This window comes from Haliaeetus albicilla, chromosome 24 (genome assembly GCF_947461875.1).
Source record: "Haliaeetus albicilla chromosome 24, bHalAlb1.1, whole genome shotgun sequence".
In the NCBI taxonomy this organism is placed as follows: domain Eukaryota; kingdom Metazoa; phylum Chordata; class Aves; order Accipitriformes; family Accipitridae; genus Haliaeetus; species Haliaeetus albicilla.
Window position 1 is genome coordinate 4,935,651 of NC_091506.1, and position 26,679 is coordinate 4,962,329.

Sequence of the window (26,679 nt, forward strand, 5' to 3'; positions counted from 1 at the left end):
CCTTAGTACCAATGCAAATGCTATGAACGATTACTGTCTCAGAATTTCATCCAACTCAGATTCTGAGCAGATGTAAAAATATGAATTACTTCATGCTAAAATAGCAATACTAAATGAGAAACTACAGAAAAACCATGATGCGTAAACATACACTCTTTTCTGAGAATATACGTACTACAATAAAACCCTACCAAACTTTATACTGAAGAAAAAAATGAGTACCAGTAGCAACGGCCTGAAATTCTCAGCCTGTACAAATGTGTCATTTTATACTATCAATAAAATCTCTGTCACACAGAGGAGATGTGTCAGTGATGTCTGCATAAAAATACCAAGGTAAACATTATGAAATCTGAAAAACATCCTAAGGGATTTTTAGAGACTTTCCCCCTTGTTTCTGTGACATGCTGTAGTGTACCACCTACCTGCCTACTTGCACCATTTTCTTTCAAATTAAGTTGTGCAAATACCAACTCTTCCGTGCCACCAGCGTGCATGCTCAAACAAAATCAGTTCCACTGCTTAACTGAAACAGAATTACATTGCACAGCTTCAAATCAGCGCTGCTGAATCCACTGCACTCTCTGAAGCATTCAACATTGGCGGCAAAGCAATGGACTGGCCACGATGTGCGGTCTTGATACGTGACATTGGCTACTGAGATATTCAGTCAAACCGATGGCTTAGATCTAAAACAACAGTGAGAGCCAGCTGAAGTAAAACTTCACATATTTGAGACTTGAACCAATTTATTAATACCAAGTGTGTTCAGCATATTTTGTATTGCGGATACAGTATCATGGCATTGTCATATATATTAAAAGGCAAATAATTGAAAGGCCTGTACTATAATGTAATTTTTTTTTTATGTAGCTCTGTAAGGAACTAATTTAAAGCATAGTTATGTTTTAAGAAAATCTTAGAATTGAAGCCGTCTTAGTCAATTTTATCTTTTTGGATTACAATTTCTAAGGTTGTGTAAGAGGTGCTGTTTTCTGCAGCAGCCAAAGATTCAAGTGACTTAATGTGAGAGTAAATGACTGGGTTTGAAGAGCCAGGTTTCTGGGAACAGGGCTGTAACAGAAATACACCCTCTATAGACCAGGCATAGAAAGAAAATTATACCACATACTATCTAGTAAGTAATAAATTTCAAAAATTCACTGTCCTACAACTGAGCTAAAACTCCAGACTAGCAAAAAAAGGTGATTATATGCTACTTCTGGAGTGTAAGTTGAACAACTCCGAGGGCTCTTAACACACAAGAGACCACAGCAGATCCGTAGGAAGCCGTTTAAAAACCTGAAAGTTGCTTCAGCACAAAAAACCACATTTGCCACAAACATGTGCCATACCTGATGTGCGTGCCTCTGCGCTACTCCATGGGCCACTGATCTAAGAACTCTCTTGCTTAGCTGTGGCAGGTCAGGCTCTCACAGAGGTTCATTGGGGCCTCTGGGTTACAGTTACTAATATTACAGTTTATGTCCTTCGGTCATTAAGAAGCTAAACTATACTTGATCTCTCACATGCAAACTTTACTTACGCCTACGTCAAAGCAAGTCGGACGTCTGTCTAGCAGGTAACACCACAAAATGTGGTTTCTTGGTGTGGCCAAGAAACACATTACATATTTACATCCCTGACTGTTACGATTTTATAATTGTGAAGACTATTGCAAGTTTGATCCTGAATTTATAAAGACCACCACCCTGCCTCTAGAAAGCCATGTTGTTACCCTTATCTGAAAAAGCACAGAAGGTCTTTGTGATCCAGGATCATTCCCTCCTCTGGAGAAATAAAATGAGAAGGAAGCTTCATGATCTTTGGATAATGGAAATGGCAAGAGGAAAGAGCAAAAGTAAAGCTATTAAGATATCATGGTATTATGAACACAGTAGTTCTGTAGGTGAAACTGTTCATGATTATAAACTCCTGGAAAATCAGATCTATGGGGAAAGGAAACTCAGATTAAAATATGTCAGATTCGGAGGACTGCTTTGGGCCACTTAGACAAAAGAAGTTAAAATATTTTGGTTTTCACTTCTGTGTTTCAAAGGGACAGCAAATTTTACTAATTACTTGCCCAAAACATTGTAGATAATGCATTTTTATTCTTCAGTGCTCCATTAAACATAGAGCAGCCAAATTCACTTCTTCATCAGAAACATGCACCAAAAGATGTAGTCTTTCTACATTTCTAAATAAAACTTTTTCATTACAGTTCTAAAAAACTTGGTATGCTTTTTACAGGAGAAAGCAATACAAATTTCTTAGAGAGGCTCCTTCATACTTGGATGTAAAAGCAGAATGGCTGATGCACCAGTTTCTTCACTGAAATCAGCATTTCTTTTGTAAAATTTCTTCTTGTAAAATATTTCTTTTACAAGGAAAGTATTACCAGACAAAAAAGGCTGGGAGTTCTTAGACTCTAAAAAAAAATAATTCTGAGGCAGTCTTGGAGAAGTGTCACTTAGACAAGAATAAACTCTCTGATGAAACTTCTTCCTTATCTTTCACAGACTTGTCTTATGTCAATTTGAACTTATACAGAGAAGATGGTGCCTGCTGGTTCATAATTCAGCTTCCTGTCCAACATTCTTACTATAGATTACATTGGTAAGGTCCAAAAGTTAATTAGGGCAGAAGTTCTCTGGAAATGCATCAAAAGTTTCCGAGGACTTGATCAAGGCCTTGGTCCAAGTCAAATCAGCATCTGAAATTAGATGTCATTAGCTTCTTAATATAAAAAGATGCATTTTACATGCCATGCATCTTCAAGTTCTGCATGTAAAACCTGGGCACAAGGAAGTTTAGGCCAAATATTAAAGCCATCCATCAATCTTAGATCAATGGGGATAATGATCTATTTTGAAGCAAGTATTTATTTTTTGTGCAGTATTTAAACTGCCGGTTCAGTTCTGTACAAGAGCGAAGATGCTTTCTCATGAAGAGATGTCGTATTCAATGGACTTCCAGCAGGAAAAATCAATCTTTATCAGCCTGGAAGATTGTGGTGTTTGGGTTTTTAAAAACTTCATTAGCAGAAGTTACGTAACTATGTTTTTTTCCCTCCAGGAAATGTTTGAATGCATTTCAGAGGGGGCAGGGAGAGGAAGAGAATCAGCAGCATTTAAAAATGTAGACAATTACCTGGAACCAGAATAACTTTCCTGGTCTAATGACAGAAAAATCAGATTAACCGTACATTAGATGCTGTACTTAAAGATAAGTAAATTATGGCTTTTAAACCAACTTTTCTTCTTTTAGCAATTTTTTTAAGCTTCTTGTTGCATTTTCTCCTTAATGCTGTATTTCTTTTGATTCATCAGGATCTGCCTCTTATCTACATTGTCAGTCTTGTTTGCATTTACCCACTGTCTTAGAAGAGACTTACGTAATTGGGAATTCCTATTCTGACAGTGCTCGTGGGGTCACTCTTTGGTTTACTCTATTTCTGCAGCCCTCCACTTCCATACATTTCGGTTCTTGAAATCATTTTATCCTTACCGCCTCAATTTAAATTACATTAGGTCCAAACCTTCTATTCCCGTTTATTCAGTTCTTAACTTCATTCTCTCCTCTCCAGAGCTATTTGTTCTCACCGTAGGCTTTACTTCTACACGGAAGCATTTCTTATATTCCAAGCTGCAAGACACAGGATCTACTTTCAGTGGCCTGTCACGTTTAAGAAGCAGGGTCTGACCTTGTCAGACGCCTACAGTTTTAGGTGTGCCTGCAGCTATCCCGAAGGAGGGAAGAGCTGGAGTTACACCGGCCATCTTCACCCTGCAGCACCCCGTCCTCTGACTAGGTAGATCTATCCGGGTGACTGTAGTTGAGGCTTAGGATCTTATCAAATACCGCTTTCATCCCTTGAGATCGTCGGACTTCGCTTGAACCAGGACGTCAGGCCCACCAAATCACCACCTTTGCTAAAAAATAAGGCCAGCCGGAGGGAAGGGTCCCCCTCACCGGCGGGGCCCGGCGCTCCCCGACCGCCACCAGACCGTGCCGGGAACGTGAGGGAAGCCCAGACCCGAGAGGTGGCGGAGACTCCCTCTGCCCACCCCCCGGGCCGGGAAACCGCTCACTTGCCGGTACTACCCCCTCAGGTCTCCTCCCTTTCTGTTCCCTTCCGAAGGCGGGCAGCGGCGAGCGAGGCTGACCCTGAGGGAGGCGGCCGAGGAGCCGCCGGTTCCCGCCCCGCCGGCGCTCTGCCTGCGCATGCGCGTCCGCCGCCTCAGCGCCACACACGCTACGCGCGGTGCAGGGCGGGCGAGCGGGCCGGCGGCGCGGTGAGTGGTGGCGGCGGGCGGCCGGGGCTACGGCCTGAGGGGAGCGGAGGGGCGCGGAGCTCTCCCCGCTGGTGGCCGTCGTCCCCGGAGGGCTCTCTCCCCTCAGAAGAGGCCCCGGGGTTGGGGGGTGGTTCGCGGCCCTGCCGGTGGGAGCCCGGCTCGTCCCGTCCCTCACCGCCCGCCCCGCGGGGTTAGCGGCTTCTCCGCTTGTCCCGCGGTCGCCGGGGCTACGGCTGACGGGCCTCCTGCTTGTGGGGCTGGAAAGTCGGGTTTCGAGCCAGTTTAAGGAGCAGCGGAGGGAAATGACGGCTTACTGTAGTGCCTTTGGGGGCAAGAAGAGCAAAACGTTTGTCTCTTTTGCTGCCAGCCCCTTGCTGTGACGGAAACAGTCCTGCGAGCTGGTTTTATTTATTTTTTTTCTCTAGTGCACAGCGGTCTTTTTTACAGAAAAGACTGGGAAGCGTAATTATTTTGGGATACCTGATTTTTAGTGCTGCTGGGGATTGAATATTGAGGTGTTGTGGGAGGGATATCAAGGGTTCCGAGGCTGTGGGCTGTGAAATACCTGGGGTTTGTGTGGGAACCTCCACGTTAGTCTGTGGGGTCGTTAATTTGCGTCAGGGATTGCCAAAAGTGCAGCAGCGCTGAGGAGCTCAGAGCGGGAACAGCTGGGCCTGGCTTTGGGGCTGCTGTTAAATGTTATAAAGCTCACCTTTGGGAAGATAAAAATGTGGGCTGCGTATCATTCTTGAAGGGTCTAAATGAGCTAGTGGATTTTTGTTCTCTTATCCCATGTCGTTAGACAGTGTGTGGTGTTTAAATAGATAAGAAGAAAGTCCACAGAAATGTACATCAGTTTGCACGTGTTCATCAAGCCAGATATTTCCTATCTAGTTACAACTCAATAAACACACAGCAGCTTCTCAGCCTGGGAAGAATGTTGCCCTGGAATCAAGTGATACGGTGAAATGGGGAGTTTCACTTCTTTAATACCTGTCAATTAAAGTAGATTACTCCTATGAATTACCTATATGAGAAAATGGGTCATCTGTTAATTCAGCCCTGTTATGATTAATGCTCCATGTTTGCTCACAAAGTTGTAAGAATGGGGATACGTTTAATAAAGTTAACTGTGGAAGTCAGTGAGAAGTAGGTCTTTCACAGGTAATAGTTCTGTTTTGCATTTTTTGGTAAAAATATTTTTGTCTTAAAAAGTTAATTTTGAAAAGCATGCGATCCTTTGTACAACTCCCCCCTGCCCCAAAACTGGATTCTAAGTTAAGCCTGAGTAATTATCTTGCATTTAGAAGCTACTGAAGGGTCAGACAAGTTGTATATCAGGTGAATGGTACTATGTAAATTCCTTCTCTCATACTAAATATATACACATGCCCATGTACATACATACATGTGATTCTGATGGACATTCCTCTAAACTGTCCTTAAAAGCGCTTGGTGAAGGAGATCCCAGGTATCCTCTAGGTAATTAACTTACAAATACTGTATTTATGGTTTTTTTGACTGAATCTTTGGAAGGAATGTGAGGTTTTTAGGATGCTTCTTCAAGATTTGTGAAAAGCCTGCAAATGATCAAAATAGTAAGTATGTTCACATTGGACATCCTGAGTGTGTCAACTGCTCATGTTTAAACTGTTCAGACAGCTCATGTGTCATGAACCCACTGCAAAGGAGCAGCTTTGACTTACTGTGCATTAAATTTGACGTGAAGAGCAGTATGCTTAGTGTGTATGCTCAGGTAATCTGTTTGGGTTGTACTGAATCTATTGCTTGTATTTTGGCTAATATGTGTATCAATTATAAAACACAGCTCTAATTTTTTGGAAGAATTACTGTTTTTCAATATTTTCTAATAGAGGTTTGTGATCGGTTCACTAATGAGCTGTAAAGATGTAACATCTGCTATGTGTGAAATTATAAACAACAGTTATGAAAAGCTGCCAAGTTCTAGGACTGAATTTAGTGTGTTTTTTTATGCAGAATATAATAGATGCTCCCCTGCGCTCCAAATGTTTGCATTCATTTACGTTCAGTTGTTTCATTAAGGTGCAGAGAGGTGGTACCTTCAAATTCTTGATAACACTTTTTTTTCTTTTGTTGTCATGAGTGTTTTCTTCTTGAGCATGCGGAAGATAATTTTGTGAGAATCTGAAATGTTCTTCTTGGAGAATTTTGAAGAGACACTATTTGCTCTCATAAATTCGAAACTACAACAATCTTTTCTTGTTTTCCTGTTTTGATAGGGCCACAGAACCAGTGGTTGCTTTTCCTGCTGGATTCATCATGATAACTCCAGCTTTTGAACTGACCCAGGATCCAGATTTTCTTACAATAATAATCAAAGTACCTTATGCCAGAGCTTCAGAGTTTGACGTGTATTTTGAAGGGGAAGATTTTAAATTTTATGCTAAGCCGTACTTTCTCAGGCAAGTAGTGGAAGGATTTAAAAAAAATTTAACTTTATAAAATAAATAAAAGTCAGTAGAGAATGAACTTCATTTTGGTCCTTTCAGAACATTCCTCATCTGCAGCTTTTACACTGTCAACTGTAGACAGCCCATTTCATGCAAAGTATTGTTTTTATGGATCTGGCATCTTTGTTTCTAGGCATTAAATCACATTAAAGGGAGTTTAAAGGAATACTTCTCTAAATTTACTTTACAATAGATTTTTAATTGTAAAATGGCATGAAAATTCTCTGGATGTATGGAAGTTGTGTAGAATAAGCGTGTCTTTTCCCCGTTGAGAGCCAGCTACAGCATATTTGGTGAAGAATGGATTTTCATGCACTCGTAATAACATAGCGGGGGGGAAAAGTCATGTGAGTGGAGGCAGTAGGAAGTGAGGTTCCAGGCTGTATCTTTTCTCTAGATAGCAAGTTCCCCACTATGCTATAGAAAAGGAACAAGAAGCAATCTTAGTATGTGTGTTAAGTGTAAGAGAACCTTTGTCATGTAAGAGCTGATGAGCTATTAATCTATCTCATTTTCTGCTTCCGGAATTCTTGAATATGCTTCCCCTATATACATTAGTAGACCACAAGGGACTTTAGTGGACTGGTAGAATGCAGTGACTTAGTTATTCTGAATAAGCAATACAAGAACTCTGGATAAGTCCTCATTTCCTGTCACTGTGGGTTAGCTTAAAGTTTTTAAATTGCAGCATCTTCCAAGTGTTGCACATAGTGCGAAGGGCATCATCTCTGTGGTGGCTGTGACCTCATCCAAGCTGGGAAACCAGGAGTCACAAATTTTCTCAATCTCAGATGCTGATCTCTTGTGCCAATAGTTAGGGAAAAAGATTTTGAAGTACATGGGGATTTAACTGCATGACTTCCATTACTGTCAAAAGGAGTCATGTAGTCAAGTCCTTTGTGTTGCTTTTGGAATGTGCCTTACATTTTTACAGGCTGAGATGTTAAGTTGCAGAATTAGTTAGGCATTCAATGAGGCATCTCATTTTTTGCCTGCAGATTGACACTTCCTGGAAGAATTGTAGAAGATGGCAGAGAAAAAGCATCTTATAATACAGACAAAGGTATTAGTTAATATTATTAGTATTAATGTGCCATTAAAAGTGCAACTAACTCTCTGATTATTTATCCTTTGCTCCACTGGAATTGCGTAGAACTTCAGTGAAGTATACAATACTGTGAATAAATGTAAAGTTTCTCTTGTGTTACGCAGTATTAAAAAAATCTTGCTCAGGATATATCATACGTACTTAGGCCATCCTTAAGCACAGAGGACGTGTTCAAAACTGTTCTAATAATGAAAAAATTATGTACAAGTCCTCTTCAAGCCCTGGGGGGGTTGGTCATGTTACTGTAGCAAGATCATTAGTCTAGTAAATCCACAAAGAAGTCAGGTAGCGCTGAGTAGAAATGAGAGAATCCTGAGGCAGTCTCTTGGCTACATCTAAAGAGAGAAGACATTAGCCTTTCTCCACACTTTAAGGTGGAAGATACTTCTGGAATAAAATATGTACCTTCTGTAATTAATGTCTTCATTAAAAAACCCAGCAATAAAACCTATAATTTGCTGCTTGCAAAGCCTTTATTACATGCTTGACTTAAGACAATAATCAGATTGCTGAATGTAGTTTCCTGTGATCTTCTGTTGGTTTGCTTGACTGGTAAAAGGATTAAAAATAAAATAAAGCTTGTATTGTGTTGGTTTGTGTTTATACACTGTAAGTCAGGAGGCCACAACTGGTTAAATATCCTCTTTCATGCTTTATCATTAAAATCTTTGATTTTTGTGAAACTTGTGAAGTAAGGTTAAAAACATGCGCAGATTGATGCATAATAAAATGCTACCTGCATGTGTCCCAGTTTCTGTGAGCCTTTTTTGTTAGAGGAAAAATGCACATTTTTGTTTGTCTGGATATTTTAATGCACTAACTAGATTCTGACTTTCCTTTAAGGAACTTTTACAATTCGGTTACCTAAGGAGATTCCTGGCCAATATTTTGAGGGACTGGACATGCTGACATCTCTCTTAGCACCAAAGAAATCAAGATCAGCAAAACCTTTAGTTGAAGAGATAGGTATGACAAAAAAAGTCTTGCTTATCCTAGTGATACATGTACATAATGAAATAGTTATAGGTCTACATAGTGATATATGTAGAAAAATACAGTATTTCTATTATTGTCTAGTCTGAGGTACGAGAAGGGTGTGAATTAATCTGAAAGTACGGGTAAGTATAGAAATAAATGTGTTGTAGGTTATATACATATCATCTTTATAGTCTTAGTTATGTTTACATTTTTTCAAAATGTGCTTAACATATGCTAATCCTCTGCAGATCTTTGTACCCCTCTAGTGGCTGTATAATACACACACATTTGAGTCTTCTGCTTACTACAAGCTAGCACAGCTGGACTTTTAGCTCAAATGGTAGAAGCTAATTAAAACCACGGGTTCCAGTGGGTGACTTAACATCACTATTTAACAGACAAGAATGTTTGACTATCTGTGTTTAATTTTTTAATACCTTTCTTAAATTATTGATAACATCACTTTGCTCCTGTCAGGGTTCTCTTAGCATCAAATTCTGATCTTGTTGAAATCAGTGGAACAATAATTTCAGTCTTTGAGGGAGTATACTTAATAACTTTAGTGTTCCTGGTCTTTGTTTTTAAGAGTTGGAGAATTTGGAGCAGGACCTTTGGATTACTGATGTAAGCATCTGCCTGTATGGCCCAGTGTTGTATAAGTTTTCTTAAAAGATGTAGTAAAATGAAAAAGCGTTATTGTGTTATCAGTGTTTGCCTCTCTATTAAATCATATATATTTTCTATGTAATACTTTTCTTTCTCTGACCATGCGATATATACAGCTGCCTCTGCTGAGTTGTCTGAGGAGGAGGAAGAAGAATTTGACTGGGAAATAGAGCAGACCCCTTACAAAGAAAGTGCAGAAGGCACTCTACCACTAGAGTACCGTTACGGATTTGGGAATTTGCGGTCAGGGGTGTTCCAGCGGCTGCAGGTAGGTGCATTTTTGTCTTTTCCTATCATAAAAGTTCTGGGTAACTTTCTTGTTGGTGAGGCCTCCTGGCTCCTGCTGTAGTCAGGAGGGGATCATTCGGTAACTGTTCTCTATTATCCCATTCTGTGACTAAGAATATACTGCTTTTGCATGTAGTAGTACAGGCAAGTCCTTGTTCCTGTAGAAGTGGGGGGTGGTCAAGACTGAGTTAATCGTGTTGCAGAGTCACCAGGCCAACCTGTTTCTGCAGTAGTTTCAGTGTTAGAGGAGAGGGCTGAATAGGGTCCTTGGCCTCTGGAAGTGGGCTGCTATCGCTAGCACGTGAAGGCACGGAGAAAAAGGCCTTTATGAAGTAGGCCACGTGCCAGGTAAACAGTTCTAGCAAGCTGCAAACAGTCTACAGGCTTTAAGTCTGCTGTTAATGCTTTTGCTTTATAGTTGGTGTTGCCTTCTGTTCTGACTTCAAGCATATTTAACATCAATGTACAGTATATTTCAGATGCCATGAATTTTATTTATTTTTAAATTAAAAAGAAATTAGTCAATTAAAATAAAGCTGGCTGATCTATAGGTCCTGTTATGGTTGTTACGTTAAAGTTTTTTTCATTGTGAAATTCATGGTAATTTTCTCTTTGTACTTTTTATTTTAGACTTGATTTTCTCACAAGACAATAACTTTTGAAGTGTGCACTCTTCAAGGTGTCTGCCCACCTGATATTTGTGTGACTTGCTAGGGTTATGCTGATGCACTGAAATTTGCTTTTGTGGATTAATTGGTAGGATAGGAGCTTTAAAATGCAGTTACTTTGCTCTTGTGTGTTCAGCAGTTTCTTTAATTCATGAATAGATTGAATCTAATCTAGAACCTGTAGCATGCTATGTAGTGCAGTAATATTTGTAGTATACAGAGCTTTTATTAAAATAGTAGATGATAACTTAATTTTTTGTGGCGTTCTTACTCTAAGCAATTTAAGTTGTAGCTGTTTAAAGCAACTCAATTATATAACTCAACTCATTATTGCATGAACTGTGGTATTTTCAGGGTTTGGAGCAGAAGGATTGCTATTTATGGGGAAAGTATTTACATTCTGTTAGAGTATATACACTAGTTTATTACCATGAAACTCGTGAAGAAGTACATTTCCCATCAGCATTAATGTACCACTACTTGATGCTTAATAATGTTGGGCAACATGGGGCATGGCCACTTCAGAGTGCGAGGGTAATCTCAAAAGTTGCAGGAACAGTATCTGTGGGTTTTATCTTGTCCTTGTTGTGGTTGTGTGCTTTTGTTAAACATTGCAAATTCTATCGTAATGCAAAATAACCTGCCTGCCTTATGATAAAACAGCCTGAATAGACTTCATAGTATCATGAATTCTAAGGAGCTTCAAATAATTGAATTTCCTTGGAATTTTGATGTTGTATTTGCACAATAGAGCCTGAATTTGGAAGATTGGAAAGGGAGGTTGAAGAGTAACTAGGGATTTCAGAGCAATGCTGATAAGCATCCTTCCTAAACTCTTACTAAATAATTCTTGCATATCATACCTGTGACTTGGTCATAACAATTTTTGTTCCATTTGCAGGATGAACTCAGTGATGTTATTGACATTAAGGATCCAGACCAGACTCCTGTAGATGAACGTAGGAGGAAACGCCTGGCAGCTGAGGCTGCCAAGTTTGAGCCTGATCATTACCTGTGAGTATTGATTTACTTCACCTGGTCAAGTAAAACTACCTCAGTTGAACTATAGTCACTTTTTCTTTTCTTAAATTACTGGATTTGAGATCGCTTTTGGAAATAATAGCTTTACTTTTTATTTGTCTGTTTCTTTGTCTCATCACAGCAGGCCTTAGATAGTATTCATAAGTGTGACACTGACACAAGACCTTGCTTATCTGTTTTGGGGTTACTCTACTGTTTAATTACTGCTTAAGTCTGTATTCAAGCAGGGGCTGCTGTGAACTGTTGCAGAACATTTCATGGTTCACCTCTTCAGCAGCTGAGTAGCCAGTCCCTGCCAGCAGTTTGGGTTGTGGGTGTCAGAACTTTGTTTTCCCCATGTGAAACAAGGCGGGAAACTGAACCATCCTGGTCTATGAGGAAGTAAATTTGAGTTTTGAAGTTATGAAGATTTTGTCTAGGCCGCTTAGTTTTTTGCCTTTGACACATGAAACCTTTTTTACAGCAGAATGAGGAAAAGTTCCAAACCAAGACTTTGTATTTCTTTTTGCTTCATCCTGTGTAACGAAGGTGGAAATGATTCTTCGTGCCTTTCATGTTGGAGCATTTCAGGTCAAGTTAGGTTCAGAAACTTCCAGATAAGTAAACTAAATTGCAGCCATGAGATCTACTGCTACAGTGATTCCTGCAAGCTTGATTTGGTGGGAGAAGAGTGTAGTCCCCACTAGGGCGAATTAGTACTCGTGGTGTATTTTGCTGGGGAGAGGTAGGCTTAACCCATTTTGAGTTGTTTCAGAAGGTATCTTTACAAACTTTGAATTTTTCCCCCGTCAGGTGTTTCAGAGGCAGCCGCATGTCTTTCTGTAGCACACAGAAATTATAAAAGCTTTCTTGAAACATCACTTGGAAGTACATTTCACTAGAACTGAAGTAGTGCGTAGCCTATAATGTGATGCAAAGTACAGTAATTGTAAGTTTCCATCTTAGACTCTGTTCAAGCCTGGTAGATGAGCTACAACCATTTAGTTTAATGGCTGTGTTTTGGATGCTTCAGAACAGATGATACCAACCTTTCTTCAACAAAAATTGTTTTTCTGTGTACCCTGATGAGAAGGACAGCTCTGGGAGCAAACAGAAGTGTTCTGTTGCCTATGAGGAAAATGTACACTGGCTGATAGCTTTAAGTTACTTTATAAAGACGCTGAAGGAAGGCATCAAAAAATCTATTGGTGTGAGAGCTTACATTCTGTGCACAGTAGACTGGACAGGTTTTGTATGATGATTAAGAAGGTATTAAGAAATTTCCTGCATTATTTTCAGTTCTTGGTATTTATACTATTGTTTGGCTTGAAGAAAAAGCTAAAATGGTAAGAGGAGGCTTAGAACTTGAATCCTTCAGTATAAATCCTCCCAGAATTGCTATATTGAGATTTTTACCATAGTGGCTTTGTGCTGAGATGGAGGTAATCTCTCTTCCAGAATTCATGTACAACTCTTCTTTTTCTACCTTGTTACAGCATGTCTTTGTTTACCTAAAAGTCAGTCCCTAGCCCTACTTTATCTTTGCCCTTCAGCTGCATACCTTTCCTCTCCAAAGTATACGCAATTTTAAAGTGGGAGAGCTTGCCAGTAAAATCACATTTGCTGCCAGTGACATTCTCTGAGAAGTCTTTTCTTTGGCATGTTTTCCTTTAGATTCATCCAGAACAAATCAGGTTTGTTTACCTTCATGTCATGCTGCAAGCTCATCAATTTCCGATGTTTCTGGGTGACTCAAGAAAGGTGGGGGTGGTAAGGAAGGGGTACTGTAAGATAAGAGAATATTGTTTTGGCTTTTAATAATGATTATTTTCTGGTTTTCAGTCAAAGTACAGCTACTGGTCAGGTTTGTTGTATTTCTAAGGTATGGAAAATAGCCTGTAGCCAAGTCAGGTGTATTCTATGCATGCATTAAAATATACCCACATACACTATAAACTGAAATAAATAGCATATGACTTTCTGGTTTTTTTTTTTTCTAGAGCTGATTTTTTTGAAGATGAAGCTATTCAGCATGTCTTAAAGTACAAACCGTGGTGGGTTGATGCTCATAAAAGAATGATAGCCTTACAAGGAGAAAGTCATCGGGAATATGACAGTCGTACATTTGGTGAGTACATCCATATATACACACACCTGTTGTCTGAATGATAATTACTGTGATGCTATGTTATGTTCTAGGTTATTGTTCTTGAAGGAAGAAATATGGTTTTACCCTACAATTTTCAGTCTTAACTGTGCTTCTTAGAGGAGCAGTCTGTTACTTCTGCTGTCCTTGAAGAAAAATTTTTTTTTCTGATGGACAGTTACATACTGAAATCTTTGAGACAGTTGTGTGTGGAGCACACATATTATAAAGTGGTCATTTCATCTTAAGCATTTACATGTTAGTTATTTAGTGTAGTGCGTGATCTCTTTTTCGTCTGCATAACAAATTTTGGAGTTAACTGTTCATGAAGGCCATTCTAGAATTTCGGGTATCTATGAAGAAAAAGTTCCCTTTTAAGGGTGTGCTGTAATCTTGCAAGATTTCAGAGGAGCTGCCAGTGTCAGTAAGTTATGGCATCTGAGATCAAATCAAACCTATCCTTGTGTAGTGATAGTAATAGCTAGAAAATGGGTCCTTTGTTGCTGGTCCTTATCTCCTCTGTTTTTCAGATTTTTCAAGTAACTGTACTCCCTCTCTTAGTTGTATTTTCAATGGAAAAATTACTCAAAACTGGTTTTTGTATCCACTTCCAAATAAGGTGCAGATACTTCACAGCAAGTTTTCCAAGAATCAACTATGGAAGATTGTACTAATATCTCTGTTTGATGAACACGTCTTCTGTAGGATGTTTTATTTTATTTACACAGTATGACAGAAGTTCATGGCATTTATTACTCTACTGCTATTTTTATGGGTCTCAGAGACTTTTTTTCAAAGGAAAAATCTTTGTGTGCTTTTAGAAACTAAATGGAATGGTTTCAGGTTTAGTAGATGACCTTCTAGCAGTACTGTTAACAGATAACTGAGATTACCTTTCTGTACACAGTGATTGCAGAGAGCATTACAAGTTACTATTATGCATATTCTTTTATTGTCCTTTGTTCATTTCCTATGTAGTATGAAAATCCGATATTACTCCAGTAGATAATGATAATCCCTTCACCAGAGGTTCTTAACAAATATTAGTGCACTAATAATACCTGCACTTTCACATTTTCTATGGGAGAACAATGGAATTTGGGTAAATGTTATGTATTCTACTGTGAATGTAATCTGATCTTCATTACTAGTCTCTTTTCAGCCTCTGAAGCCAGAAATTGTTAATTATATCCATCGTAAGCATTTGATTTTAAAAAGCATTGGACAAAGGTATGAGAGGCTTGAAAATAGAATAATGAGGGGATCTTTTGTTTGTTTTTATCCATTCACTCTGTAGTAAATGAAACACTGCTAATGTTTGCCTGTGTTAAGGAGTATAGCAAAAATGAAGAGCTGCTGGATGATTTTATTGATAAAGTTTTTACTGCAGATTGAGATTCTGAAGAAAAACACATATGTATGCCGCTGCATTTTGGGGGCAACAGCAAAAGCTTGAAAGCCTGGCAATCCTGCTAATGAAAGTTACACAGAAAATGGGACTGCATAAAGGATCATCTTTTCTCTAAATCATTTGTTATAACAGACATATATTTAATAAGGATGATAAAAAAAAAAAAAGTCCAGCCTTTGTATGGTTGAATGAAGAGCATGTGGTTTTGTGGATCTTGGGGAAATTTAAGTAACATAAGAGGCTATCTGGTGTTTGGGTTATGTTAATGACAACCACCCACCTTTTCCCTTAGCAAAACCTCAGTTTTGACAACATGGTTACAGCTGTTTGAATGGCAACAGTGGCTGGGGATGGCAAGTGGCTAATGTGGATCTGAAACCATTGGAGGTTCCTAAACCTGAGTGAACTGTGGTGAAAGAAACCACCATGAGAGGGAGTACAGGTTCCACTTGAAGGTCTCTTATGAATGAAAATACAAAAGGGCAGAAGGTGGGTCCAGGCTGTTGGACCCAGAATCTGATCGTCAATAGGATGAGTTCTCTGTGGTTTTATATTGCTTTTATGCTTTATCCAATCAAAGGCATGGTCTGGCTAATCCGAGTTACAGATTCAGGAATTCTCACAAGCTGAATGCAATTTGACTGCATGTCTGCATTAATACGTATTCCAGTATGCATGCTTAGTGAAGTGGAAGTGACATAGAAAAGGCACATAAAAGAAACAAGGACTGTGCTAAGTGAAGGACCTTCTTTACTACTTGAGAAATTTTATGTTATTTCCCCTAGAACTGGGGAGAAGTCTGGCTGCATTAAGCGAAGGTGTGCTATACAGCTAGAAGGATAAGGAGGCTGTCATTGGTATTAGGGTGTGCTTGTAGTGAGAAGCCTTTGAAGACTAGTGCTTAGCTACAAAAAGCCAAAGGGTACTCGAGCACAGAAGCTCTAGGAGCACGAACGTTATATGTATTGCAGTATGTTTCAGGGTGTTTTATGAAGTGATGTGTGGTGATTCTTTGAGCTTGTGTATGCATGTATCCCCCTGCAGGTAGGTGTGAGGTCAAACCTTTTTTATTATAAAAATCAGATACAAATGTCCCCTGTTTACTTTTGAACCTGTTTAAGGGCATAAAGGAGGAGGGATTGAAACCTTCATGCAGTTTCTTTTTATTGCTTATGGAAAAGAGGCATAAAATGAAGAGTACACAGATTTCTTACTCTTCCCGAGTTCCAAATTCATGTCTTGTGTTAAGGAAAGCATCTACAATAAGGTAATTTCCATCATCTTCTATGATGAGGACTTCCAAGCATACAGCTTGTAAAGAGACTTCAAATATTGGGATGTTTAAAACGCGTACAACTCATGGTAGTTGTACTGCCATGGCCAGCTTGCAAAAACATTTGTCTGTCCTGTGTGAATGAAGGTTGTGTTCTTGATAAAATGTGCTGTCCAAAGCTGTTACACAAGAAGATTGAAATGGAGAGATACGATGGAAATCATGTGCTGTCAGATGTGCAGCATCTCGTACTGGGGAAGTCTGCTACCCTCAAACATGAAATGGTGTATCTGTTTAGAGGGTTGTTTATTGAGTGTAAACTGACTGGTAAGACAAGAAGGTAGGAATGTTAATGTTAAAACTGATGATGGATTACAGTACAGGCCACCACAATATTGGGGTACTGGCACTAGAATTTGACACCTGGTACGTTTAGAGTCCCTGTATTTTGTGCTCTATTACTGCTGCCATTAGGACAGTTCCTGCCTACACAGTGTCTGTGGAATCAGGAATGTCATTGGGAACTGACTCGTCAAGTTGCTGCAGGGAAAAGTGAGTTTAGTGTGGGAAAGGGACATAAAAACTAGCAGGTTTTTTAAAAGTGTATTTTCTTATTCAGAAACACTGAACCAAGAGAACTATTTTTTTTTCTTCCTTTTGCTGATTTGTATTGATGTCCTTTTGGTTTTTATCTTCTTTGGTTTCTTGGAACCAAAAACTTGATTACTTTTGTCTTTATAATGTCTTCGGCTACAAAGAGTAATTAGAAATACAGATCGCTGTTTTGGTTTTGGGGTTGTGGGGTTTGTTTTATTTTTTTTGTATGGCATTACAATTAACTGAAGATTTTGTTTTGTTGATTACTGCTCTTGCTTTCATCCCCGATTATTCTCTCTTTTGTTTTTACATCATCAGGGTTTTTTTAATGTCTCATTACCAGATTTTTTCTTTTTGGATCAGCTCTTCTCATTAGGATGCAAAGTCTTCAGCTCTCCTCTATCCTTACCTTAAATCTATTTTTATTTAACCTTTTTACTTTTCCTCCAGCTTGTGTGTATGGTGTGCATGTTCTGTCTTTTTTTCATTTCTTCTTTTATTGTCCTAAGTGTCTCTTTTTTCTTTTGTCCTTTTTTATATTTTACTGTGTATTGTCTCTTCTTGCCCTTTGTGGTTTTTTTGTTTGTTTATTTTCCCCCTAGGCTTGTTAGCCACCAGGCAGCTAAGATGACTGCCTTTGAAGTATGGCTGAGGAACCGGAAGATGCACTAGAGAGCAGGTTTCACCATCATGTTTCTAGCAAAATACCATTTTTGGAGTGGACATTTTTCTAAAGCTGAAGGCCCAGATTTTGTTCATGCTTAGTCTAATGCAAGTCAAGTAGTACTCCATAAAGCCTAACTAATTGCACAGCCTTTCCCATGAGGGAATAAAACTTTTGGAAAGCTTGCTTTCTGCTGCTGCTGAAGTTTTCATTAGAGTCTTGCTTCTACAGATTCCAGATAAAAGGTTTTTTGTATTTTCTAACAGTCACATTCAACTTAGTTAAAAGTTCATTTTTATTCTACTTCAAATTGCACAACCGTAAAAACTCCTTTTTAGGCAACACAATAATCTTCAAAGGCTCAGGCTGACATATGTATTTAATATAACATTTATATGCTCCAGGGATAATTTATTTTGTTTACGGTAACCTATCATGCTTACCAGTGACCATTCTCTCTTTCTGATCTCTTTATAGAATGAAAAGCAGTTTCTTTTTAAAGATCCACCTTTCAGTAGGGGTCTGCTTAATTATATACCAGTACTGGTAGATTCATAAGTTTAAGATTAGTTGCTTACTTTTCTTCTTTACCAGATTTCTGCAATTTTTCTGCCTACCTGTCTGCCTACTCAGTCTTCGGGGGCTTTGCAGCATGTGTACCTTCCTGGCACTCTTCTGCTGCAGAGCAAATATTTTTCACGTGAGGAAAAGTTGCTGTTTATTCATGCAAAATCCTTAACATATAAATGAGAGGTCTCTATTGTAAAGTATCTCAGATTTTAAAAGGCAAGAACAGTAAGACATGGAAGAAAGAATGATGTATGGTTTTGGTATGGTTTATAGGAACTGCAGATTTGTTGAAGAATAATGACAAAAATTAGTATAAGGGAAATTGTGATATCCAGGAAAGACTGTCCAAGTCCAATGACTTTATGGAGAATGTCTGGAGGAAGAAGGTCAGAGTGATATGGAGGAAATGTGCTGTAAATGTTGATTTGAGAATTAGAGAAGGGTGGAAGCTTGACATGGAAGAAAAGATATTTGTGAAGGAGCTAAAATTTGAGTGGAAGAATTGTAAAGAAAAGGGAGGGATGAACAAACCAGACTTGACTGATCATAGTTTAGAGTGAAGATAGGTGTGCAGAGGAAGACAGCTTTGTGTTTTTAGGACTTGTAGGTCACTGCCTGAAGAACTGAGGCTCGTCTGATCACAGTGTCCTTGACAGAGCTTTAGGGGGTCTCAGAGATGGCCACTTCCTACAAGTTCTGCAGAAATGGACCCTGTACAGGGAAAAGAGTGCTTTTATTGACTTATCAGTGCCATCTTTTTAGATGTTGTAGAGTCCGTACAGGAAAGAGATGTTATCAGCATGTCAGCACTGTGGAAGTTTCAGTAACCTTTCATACCTTATCAGATAGCAACAACTTCAAGCACAAGAGACAAATCAATAGAGAATCAGCTTTATTAGTTCTGTTATTTGTTTAAGTTTACACTATTATTACCAAGTATTTTTAAGGCAGTATCCAGCACTGGGGAGGTGCTGATTCTGAGCAAAGCCTTTGGGCATCTTTCTAGTCAGAGTAGTGCTACCTTTCCTCTTTTAATGTCTTAGGAAGAGCTTGAAAAGAGGAGACTTGTTTGCTACTGATTAAAATCAATAGCTAACTTTATTCCTGACTAATCTGCTCTCTGCTGACTAATCTGCTCCTTTATCTGGTGTTGCTCATTCCTTAATTTACAGGGATAGAGGTACACATTTAAAAACCTTAATATTGTAGCATAATATTTTAGTTGACATTAAAAAAAAAGGGGGGGTGGGAGAATCAGTTCTGCTTGGTTATTTTCCTTCAAGATAGCTGTGGAATTCAAGACTTGCCTTGACAGGACCGTAAGTCAAGGTTCTGCTTTCACCAGAAGCATAGACCAGCTGTATCAGAGGTATTTCCTGACCTATACTTTTCTGTAATTTTCTGAGTCTGACCACTGAGTCAGCTATCTGTCTAGATAGCACATTTTATCTAAGTACCTCTAACATATTTGGAACTGTGTCATAGTAGTCTTGAGATATAGATCTCACACTGGCTTGAGTTAAGTGGTGTGATTGGCAGTGTAAAATATCAGTAAGACCGTAACAAAACACCCTCTAGCTGTCAGACCTCATCCTCCCCTTTAGAGATTAAACTGTACTTCATTGACAGTCAGGACTGAAGGACAATTTGAAACATGTTTATTTTAACGCGAGGAATGGCTAGTTTAAAATAAGTAAAGGAGATGATTAAAAAGTAAGGGTAATCTCTGTGGTATCATCTAACAGTAACTTTGTCTTGATTCCTTTAGACATGCATATATTAATACACACAGTTATACTGTGGCTAGAAGCAGCGTGATTTTGGCACTGACAAATGTACAAAACATTGTAAAATCAAACTTAAGGAAAACTTGCAAATTTAGTACTTGATAAGTAGCAGCAGATGCTGCTTTGCATTAGAGTAATATTAATTGTTGTATACATTGTTAGATAAAACATTGGTAATGCAAGCGTACAGAAGTGTACAGGCTTAATACAGCAGAAAATGTAATTACAATTTTACTACTTCTGTTTAATCTTATACTTTGTACTTGTATTTTTGATTTGGGAGAAAAAAGTAGGTGGTGGTTTTGATGTGTTAATAATGAGTTTCAGGCCTGGATAATTTATTATTCAAAAACTTTAAGAAATTGAGAGATATTTATTTGTAAAATTGAAGTATTTTCTCCAGAGAGATAAATTTTATTTAGAACACCTGGCACTTTGCAGTGAGTTAATGAACATCTTGTTACATTTACCTTTGGGAATTGTCTAGTCTATGTCTTGTTTGCTGTCGTCTAGTAGACTTGCAATTTCTGTGTTTATGGGCCAGTTGTATATGTTATGATGCTTTAGAGAGTTTGCATTTTAGAGGAAGAAAACTTGATCTCGTATGTTTCACGAACTTCACTAGGAGTTTCTTTGCTTTCTACTTAGAAGGGAAGTATGGTTCACATTTACGTATTCCTCTAGAATGTGGATTGTAGGGAATCTAACATACTTGTTAGTAAAACTTTAAAAAGTAATTTTTTTTGCTCTCAGTGTTGGACTGTTTCTTATCTCTGATGATAAGAGAGGTTAATTTTGATCAGCTGTGAGACAAAAACAATCTGCAACTACAACCTGAAGTTTAAGAAGAGTGGATTCTTGGTAGTGGCTCCAATACTGAGTATAATGAGTTTCTGAAGAGGAGCAGTTGCATTCCTGATATGTGTGCATCTTGACTGCTACCTGTAGCAAGCACATTGAGGTGGGCCTGGAAATACGAGAGTGCTGGCATAACTGTTTAACAGGTGTTTTCTCTGTGATTGATTCTTGTGTGCTCTGAAAGAATTATTTAGCTTCTTTGTAACAAATTTCTTTATTACTGTAGTCATGAGAAGTGATTTTAAGCTTTATGAATCTGATCTGCTGTAGTAGTCTTTGCTAACAGGCTTTTGGCTGTTTGCTTTTCACAATTTCTTTTCCATCTTTAGCTTCAGTTTCACCTCTCCTCTTTTGTGCTTCTGTTCAGGGTGAGAGTGCCACTTGCATATTATTTTATAATAAATTGTGTTGTACTCAGTGAGAGGGTTTTCTAGTGAAAGCTAGCTGAAATTGGAAATGCTTTTTTTTTTTCTTCCCAGTTGGCCCTTCTTCTAACTGTAAACACCCTGTTGTGATACCTCATTAAACCCACCCTACTGTAGCAACTTCCAAAGTGGTTTTATGTTATGTTTTTCAGAAACTAATTTTTTTTCAAATATGCTACAACATTGCACATATGGTTTTATGGATAATTTTAATACAAGTGATAGAGGTGACTCACTGAAGAATCAATGCTATTTAAGAACTTATAAAGAAATTTGCTGGTAGAATATAGGTACATCATCTATATTTGTGATTTAAGGGGTAATACTGAACTGCATTGTGTTAACAGAAAAACAGAGTTAGAACTGCCATAGCCTTTCTAAATTGTCGCTTTTTACTAGATCATAGCAAGCGGAAGAGATTGGCTTTCTCAAGATGATATAAAAGCTGGAATTTCTTTTTGTGGGAGCTTGTAAATAAATGGAGACTGGCTTGACTCCAGAGAAATGTTTAGCTCATCAAGAAGTTTCCACATGAATTTAAATCAAGTATTTCATGGTTATGGAGCTGATAGAAACATTTAAAAAGTTCATAAAGAAGAAACATTCAAAAATGTTTTTCCTAATTTGTAGTTTTATGTCTTGAGATGAGGTGTGTGCATATGTATGTGCCTTTGGCATCACAAATATTTGTTTCAAAACATGTCATAAAATTAGAAAGCTTGTAGAAAGCTCCTAGAATAAAGAAAAACACGTCTTATAGGCTGATTGTATCCCTGAGAATGTGGATTGTGTAAAATGATGATGAGCAATGTTTGAGGAGAAACATCTGTAAGCACACTTGCAATCATCATCCTTAGGATGGAGGAATGGGCAAGGCGTGTAAAAAGGAACTTGGTTTACTAGAAGTTGTAACCTTTTCTTTCTGTAACCTGTGCTGTAACACACACAACCCCCCACCCACACCGTCCCCCCGGGGATTTAGCTGCCTGTGGCCCAAGGGTCCAGGGGTCTGGATTATGGGTTATGCCCAGCTGGATGACCTTGGCTCACGCTGCTGAGAAACAGCTGTGAGAAAGTCTGCAGAAAAATAATAAAATTACAGGTAGGATTGTTGAGACAAGATCATTAGTAGCTCAGGGATTCCAGAGGAAGATACCAATGTGGAAGATATAAAATCCTAAACTGGAAAAACAGGGAACCAAGCTGGGGCAGGAATTGTTGGGCTACCAGGTCAAGTTGTTAGTGCCGATGAGGCTGGCAGAAGATGGCGGCTCAGCAATATTCAAGGATCTGTCTCAGGGAGCCACAAAGGCTGCCCTCCCAGCTCTCTGCCTGGCTAGCAAGGACTTTTCAGGTGCTTTATCAGGAGTGATGAACATATTAATGCTTAGCCAGTATCACATCCTCATCTTAAGTGTGTTAACCATTAATTGTTTTACATTTTTAAGTTTCTGCATCTTGCCTACAGCTTTGCTCTGCCCCCAGCTGAGTATGCCAGAACATAGTGACTCAGAAAAGGGGTGGTAAAAGAATAATTGAACAGAAATTTCGATATTAATTGTAAGGTTTTGGTTTTGTCCCCCTCAAGAATAAATAATTAAAATTCAGTGAGTTAAGGGGTGCATCATGTATCTACCCCTAGCACTTAAGGTTTATTTTGAAGGTGTAACAAGAGTGCTGCATTAGGCTTGTCCTCAGAGAAATCTCCTTCAACAACGAGTGGTATTTTAAACTCAGGCTGGTTCCAGTGTTATTGGTGCTTGAACAAATCATGGAGTGGGACTTCGTCAATGCAGCAAAGCATCAGCCGTCAAGCTAGTAACACATCTTTCTGTTGTCCAGTCACTTTGTGCCTGTAACTGTCTTCTGTGGTGTGACCAAAATATGCTCACTACATCTATCCTTTTTAGTAAATCAGAGCCTGTTGATATGGAATGCCTGCACTCCATGCAGCCTGGATGAAAATCTCTTAGCTCTGGCTTCTGGCTGTTTTAATGGTACTAAATGGCTTCTTGATTTACTTTGAGTTTGTACAGGGATGGCTTCTAGTCAGTTATCTACTTAATCTCTACTGTTATTCCAAGGCAATTCTGCCATCCTTTCTGAAGTGTTTTAAGTATTCTTCAGAAGGGTTACCATTCAATATTCAATCTTAGCTATCCACGTCTATACCACTGTTTGCTAGAGAAATACTTTGATGCATTGTCACAGCATGCCTGCTACGTTGTTGTTGCCATCTTCCTTATGCACCCCAAAGACAAAGTACTGGGTGAGAAGATTCTTTGGGTTGGCTCAGTATAGCCATTCTTAACTAATGAGGTACGATAAAGATAAGCAAAATATGATGGTCACTGATGGTGGACACCGCAGCGTTTTGGAAGGAGATGCAGCTTTCATACCAACATTGGTGGGAATAGGATTTTGATCTTTCTTTGATCTTCCCCAGGCACTGGAATGATGTTATCAGGCAGCATAAATGAAGCTCCTAAATCATGCCTAGGTCATGAGTTGAAATTGATGAGGCTTGGAAATGCAGAATTGCACCTCCCCCCCTCCCCCGCCATTTCTTTAGTTCTTACCCTTTTCTACAGTAAGAAAATACATGGTTTTGTTACCCTGTTTTCTTATTTTTCTCCCATACAATGTGGACTTAAACTTCAGTTTACTCAGATCCTGATTGTGCGCTTCTCTCTCTATAAGATACCCAGGCATCCACAGAAATCCTTGGCACTTTCAGAAGGGTTCAGAATTGTCAGTGTGTACATGCACTACATTGCAGGGCTAGAACTTGACTTTGAAAGGAATGCATCAGAGTTTAATAAAAGTTAAAAATGAAAGTAAGAATGATTTAGGCTTTTTCTTGAGTGATGAGTGACTTGTGATTAGTTATACACTTCTTTTTAAAGAGACTGTTGAAGTAGTATTACCACCTATTAAAATGAATGTGCCAGTTTTAAATTCATAATCAATTATCCTTTTACTTTTTATAGTTGTCTTCTCTGAGGAAGAGAGAGAGCAGCTGAGAAAGTTCACAAATAAATCTTATCTTCTGGATAAAAGAACCCGTCATCATGTATATCTTGGTTTAATTGATATCCTTCTGGCATATTGCTATGAAATCTGTGTCAATGAAGGAGACAAGAATGTAAGTTAAAAAAATAAAACCCCCAAAATTTAGTATGTTTTAGGAACCTAGTGCTGGACCCGGTACTGTCATTTAGGAAACTTACCTTTTGAAGTGAACTTGCTTCCAAGCATTAAAAATATATAATTGAGTAAGTTAAAATGAAAGACTTCGTATCTCTAGATTGAGCTGTTGGGATGCATGTGGGGATTAATATGATTTCTAAATACTTCAGTTCTTCTGGAGCAGCATTTTAGCTGTAGGAGAGAAGTGGAGTTGCAAGACTCCAGACAATTCTGTTTGTTTCTGATTTGTTTTGCATTGTGATGTGTCTTGAATTATGTAAATGCAGATTTCACAAAATAATTGTTCTTTTATATTGATGGTTCTTCCTTCTGTTGTTTGGACAGTTCCATAATAGGTGTGTTTGTAATAACACCACTGCTGATTTGGTTTCTGAAAAAGCATGGGAAATCATTAAATATGTAGGACTGAAAATATGTGTTTAGTATTTTGTATAGGCTACCTTTATATGCCTTTAACTAAACTGATTTTTTTAGGGTTTTTTGTGGGTTTGGTTTTTTGTTTTTTTTTAAAGCTTATGCACTGAGTATAGAAGGTGTTTCCTGAGGTATTCTGCAAACTAGAGTGAGGCATTTAAAATTTTTAAAATTGACACACATTTAAAAAAATCCTAATGCAGAGTTCTCTTTTTCTAGTAGTCAAACACTGGAGAGAAGTAGGAAGGCATGTTTCCATTTTCAGGATTCTGGTGTTTGCCCATCTCTTACACAAGCAGCAGCCAGCTTTATTTTGTGTTCTGTATCCTAGGCTTTTTACAGGATATAAAGAATTGAGAAAATAGCATAAGTTTAGAATGGATTTCATGCTGTTCTGTGGATAGCTTGCCTTTTTGAAGTGGACTTGCTTCCCAGATACAACTTTCTGCCTAGCATCTCCTTTGCTGATACTAAGCAATGAGATGTTTTCGCAATACTTTTAATCGAAATATTGGAACATGTAATCAAAACCATTCTGTCCTAATCAGACTGAATTGCAGGGCATGGATTTTAGAATGGCAGGCAGAAATGTCCACACCTGCTTATTCAGCAGAATAATCTAGGTTCGTTGTTGTATTGCGTGTTAGTGTTGCATAAAATTGCAAACATGAGAGGAACACAATTGTACAATTCTTTATTGATCTTTGGAATAACTGTGTGGTATATGTGGAGAAAACACTGGGGTGTGGTGTTTTTTTTTTTGTTTTGTTTTGTTTTTTTTTAAATAGGAAAACCAAGACATTCAGGCCACACAGATCTTTAATAGAGCCAGGATTATAGATCAAGGCTTCCTGGCTTTTTGCCCTCATCATCCCACTAGACCACATTACCACACAAATACTATGAATCTGTCACATTTTAAAAATCATGACATTTTACATGTACTGCTGGCTTTAGGACCCTCTCTAAAAGCCAAAACTCTTGAGCTGTTTTCACAGAACAAGGCATTTTAGCTTGAGCTTTGTTGATTCACGTTTCTGTTGCTTGGTGAAAAGGGACAGAATTCCACCAAAATACCATTTTTCTGTGATTGCTGTTGTATTTTAAAGGCTTTGTGCGTGAGCTAGATATTCCCAATACAGAAACCAATTCAGTTATTTAACATCTGCATTGCAATATAATTTTTAACGCTGTCCTGTGGCCATTTCAATGCCCATAATATAATTACTGCTTCATATTCACAAAGGTTCTTAAATTGCTGCCAGAATGTTATCTTAAATAGTTTGCCAGCAGTCTTGAATGTTGAATTAGATAATACTTGTTTTACGGTCTCCTCTTAAAATCAGGTTGAATCGTCTTGGAACATCAGGAAATTGAGTGCAACATTGTGCTGGCTGGAGGTAAGTTAAAAACTTAAGTTTTGCATTATGTGTTTGCTTTATTATTTGTTTTTGGTGTTGGATGTTGCTTTTGTGGAAAGCTTACTCTTGCAGTATTAAAGATGAATTAAAGCCTATGTTGTCTTTTTAAGAAATGTTACAAAAAATTGATTGTGACTTCTGGGCTCCTGGCTACTAGTAACCTCCAGAGGCTGGAGTATGACCTCTTGTCTGTCTGGGTGCTGGGCCGCCTTCTGGCCCGTTCTGGAAAAGCTAAGGATAGGCACTATGAAAAACCTGCTCGTCTACATGCTGTCCGTAGCTCCTGGGCTTGATTCACAAGTCCTGACCTTTATTTAGGAAGTAACTAATTATTCCTCACATATGTCCACAGTATGTGTGTGAAACTCCATGCTTAGGGCAAGGA

General features: G+C 38.5%; 1 protein-coding gene across 5 annotated transcripts in view; it reads left to right on the plus strand.

Moving 5' to 3' along the window:
* The window catches only part of SHQ1 (SHQ1, H/ACA ribonucleoprotein assembly factor), a 62,149-nt gene that overhangs the window by 2,703 nt on the left and 32,767 nt on the right, over nt 1-26,679 (plus strand). Inside the window, exons 1-9 of one of the 5 annotated variants that reach the window (XM_069811837.1) lie at nt 4,201-4,298; nt 6,560-6,742; nt 7,789-7,853; nt 8,742-8,864; nt 9,659-9,810; nt 11,400-11,512; nt 13,519-13,646; nt 24,240-24,394; nt 26,220-26,273. In XM_069811837.1, the coding sequence (XP_069667938.1) occupies nt 4,228-4,298; nt 6,560-6,742; nt 7,789-7,853; nt 8,742-8,864; nt 9,659-9,810; nt 11,400-11,512; nt 13,519-13,646; nt 24,240-24,394; nt 26,220-26,273 (1,044 nt within the window). In that variant the 5' untranslated portion in view covers nt 4,201-4,227. Of the gene's footprint in view, nt 1-4,200; nt 4,299-4,359; nt 4,700-4,720; nt 5,647-5,675; nt 5,897-6,559; nt 6,743-7,788; nt 7,854-8,741; nt 8,865-9,658; nt 9,811-11,399; nt 11,513-13,518; nt 13,647-24,239; nt 24,395-26,219; nt 26,274-26,679 lie in introns of those variants that run through there. The other 4 variants (XM_009912208.2, XM_069811838.1, XM_069811839.1 and 1 more) reach the window with 4 other exon arrangements.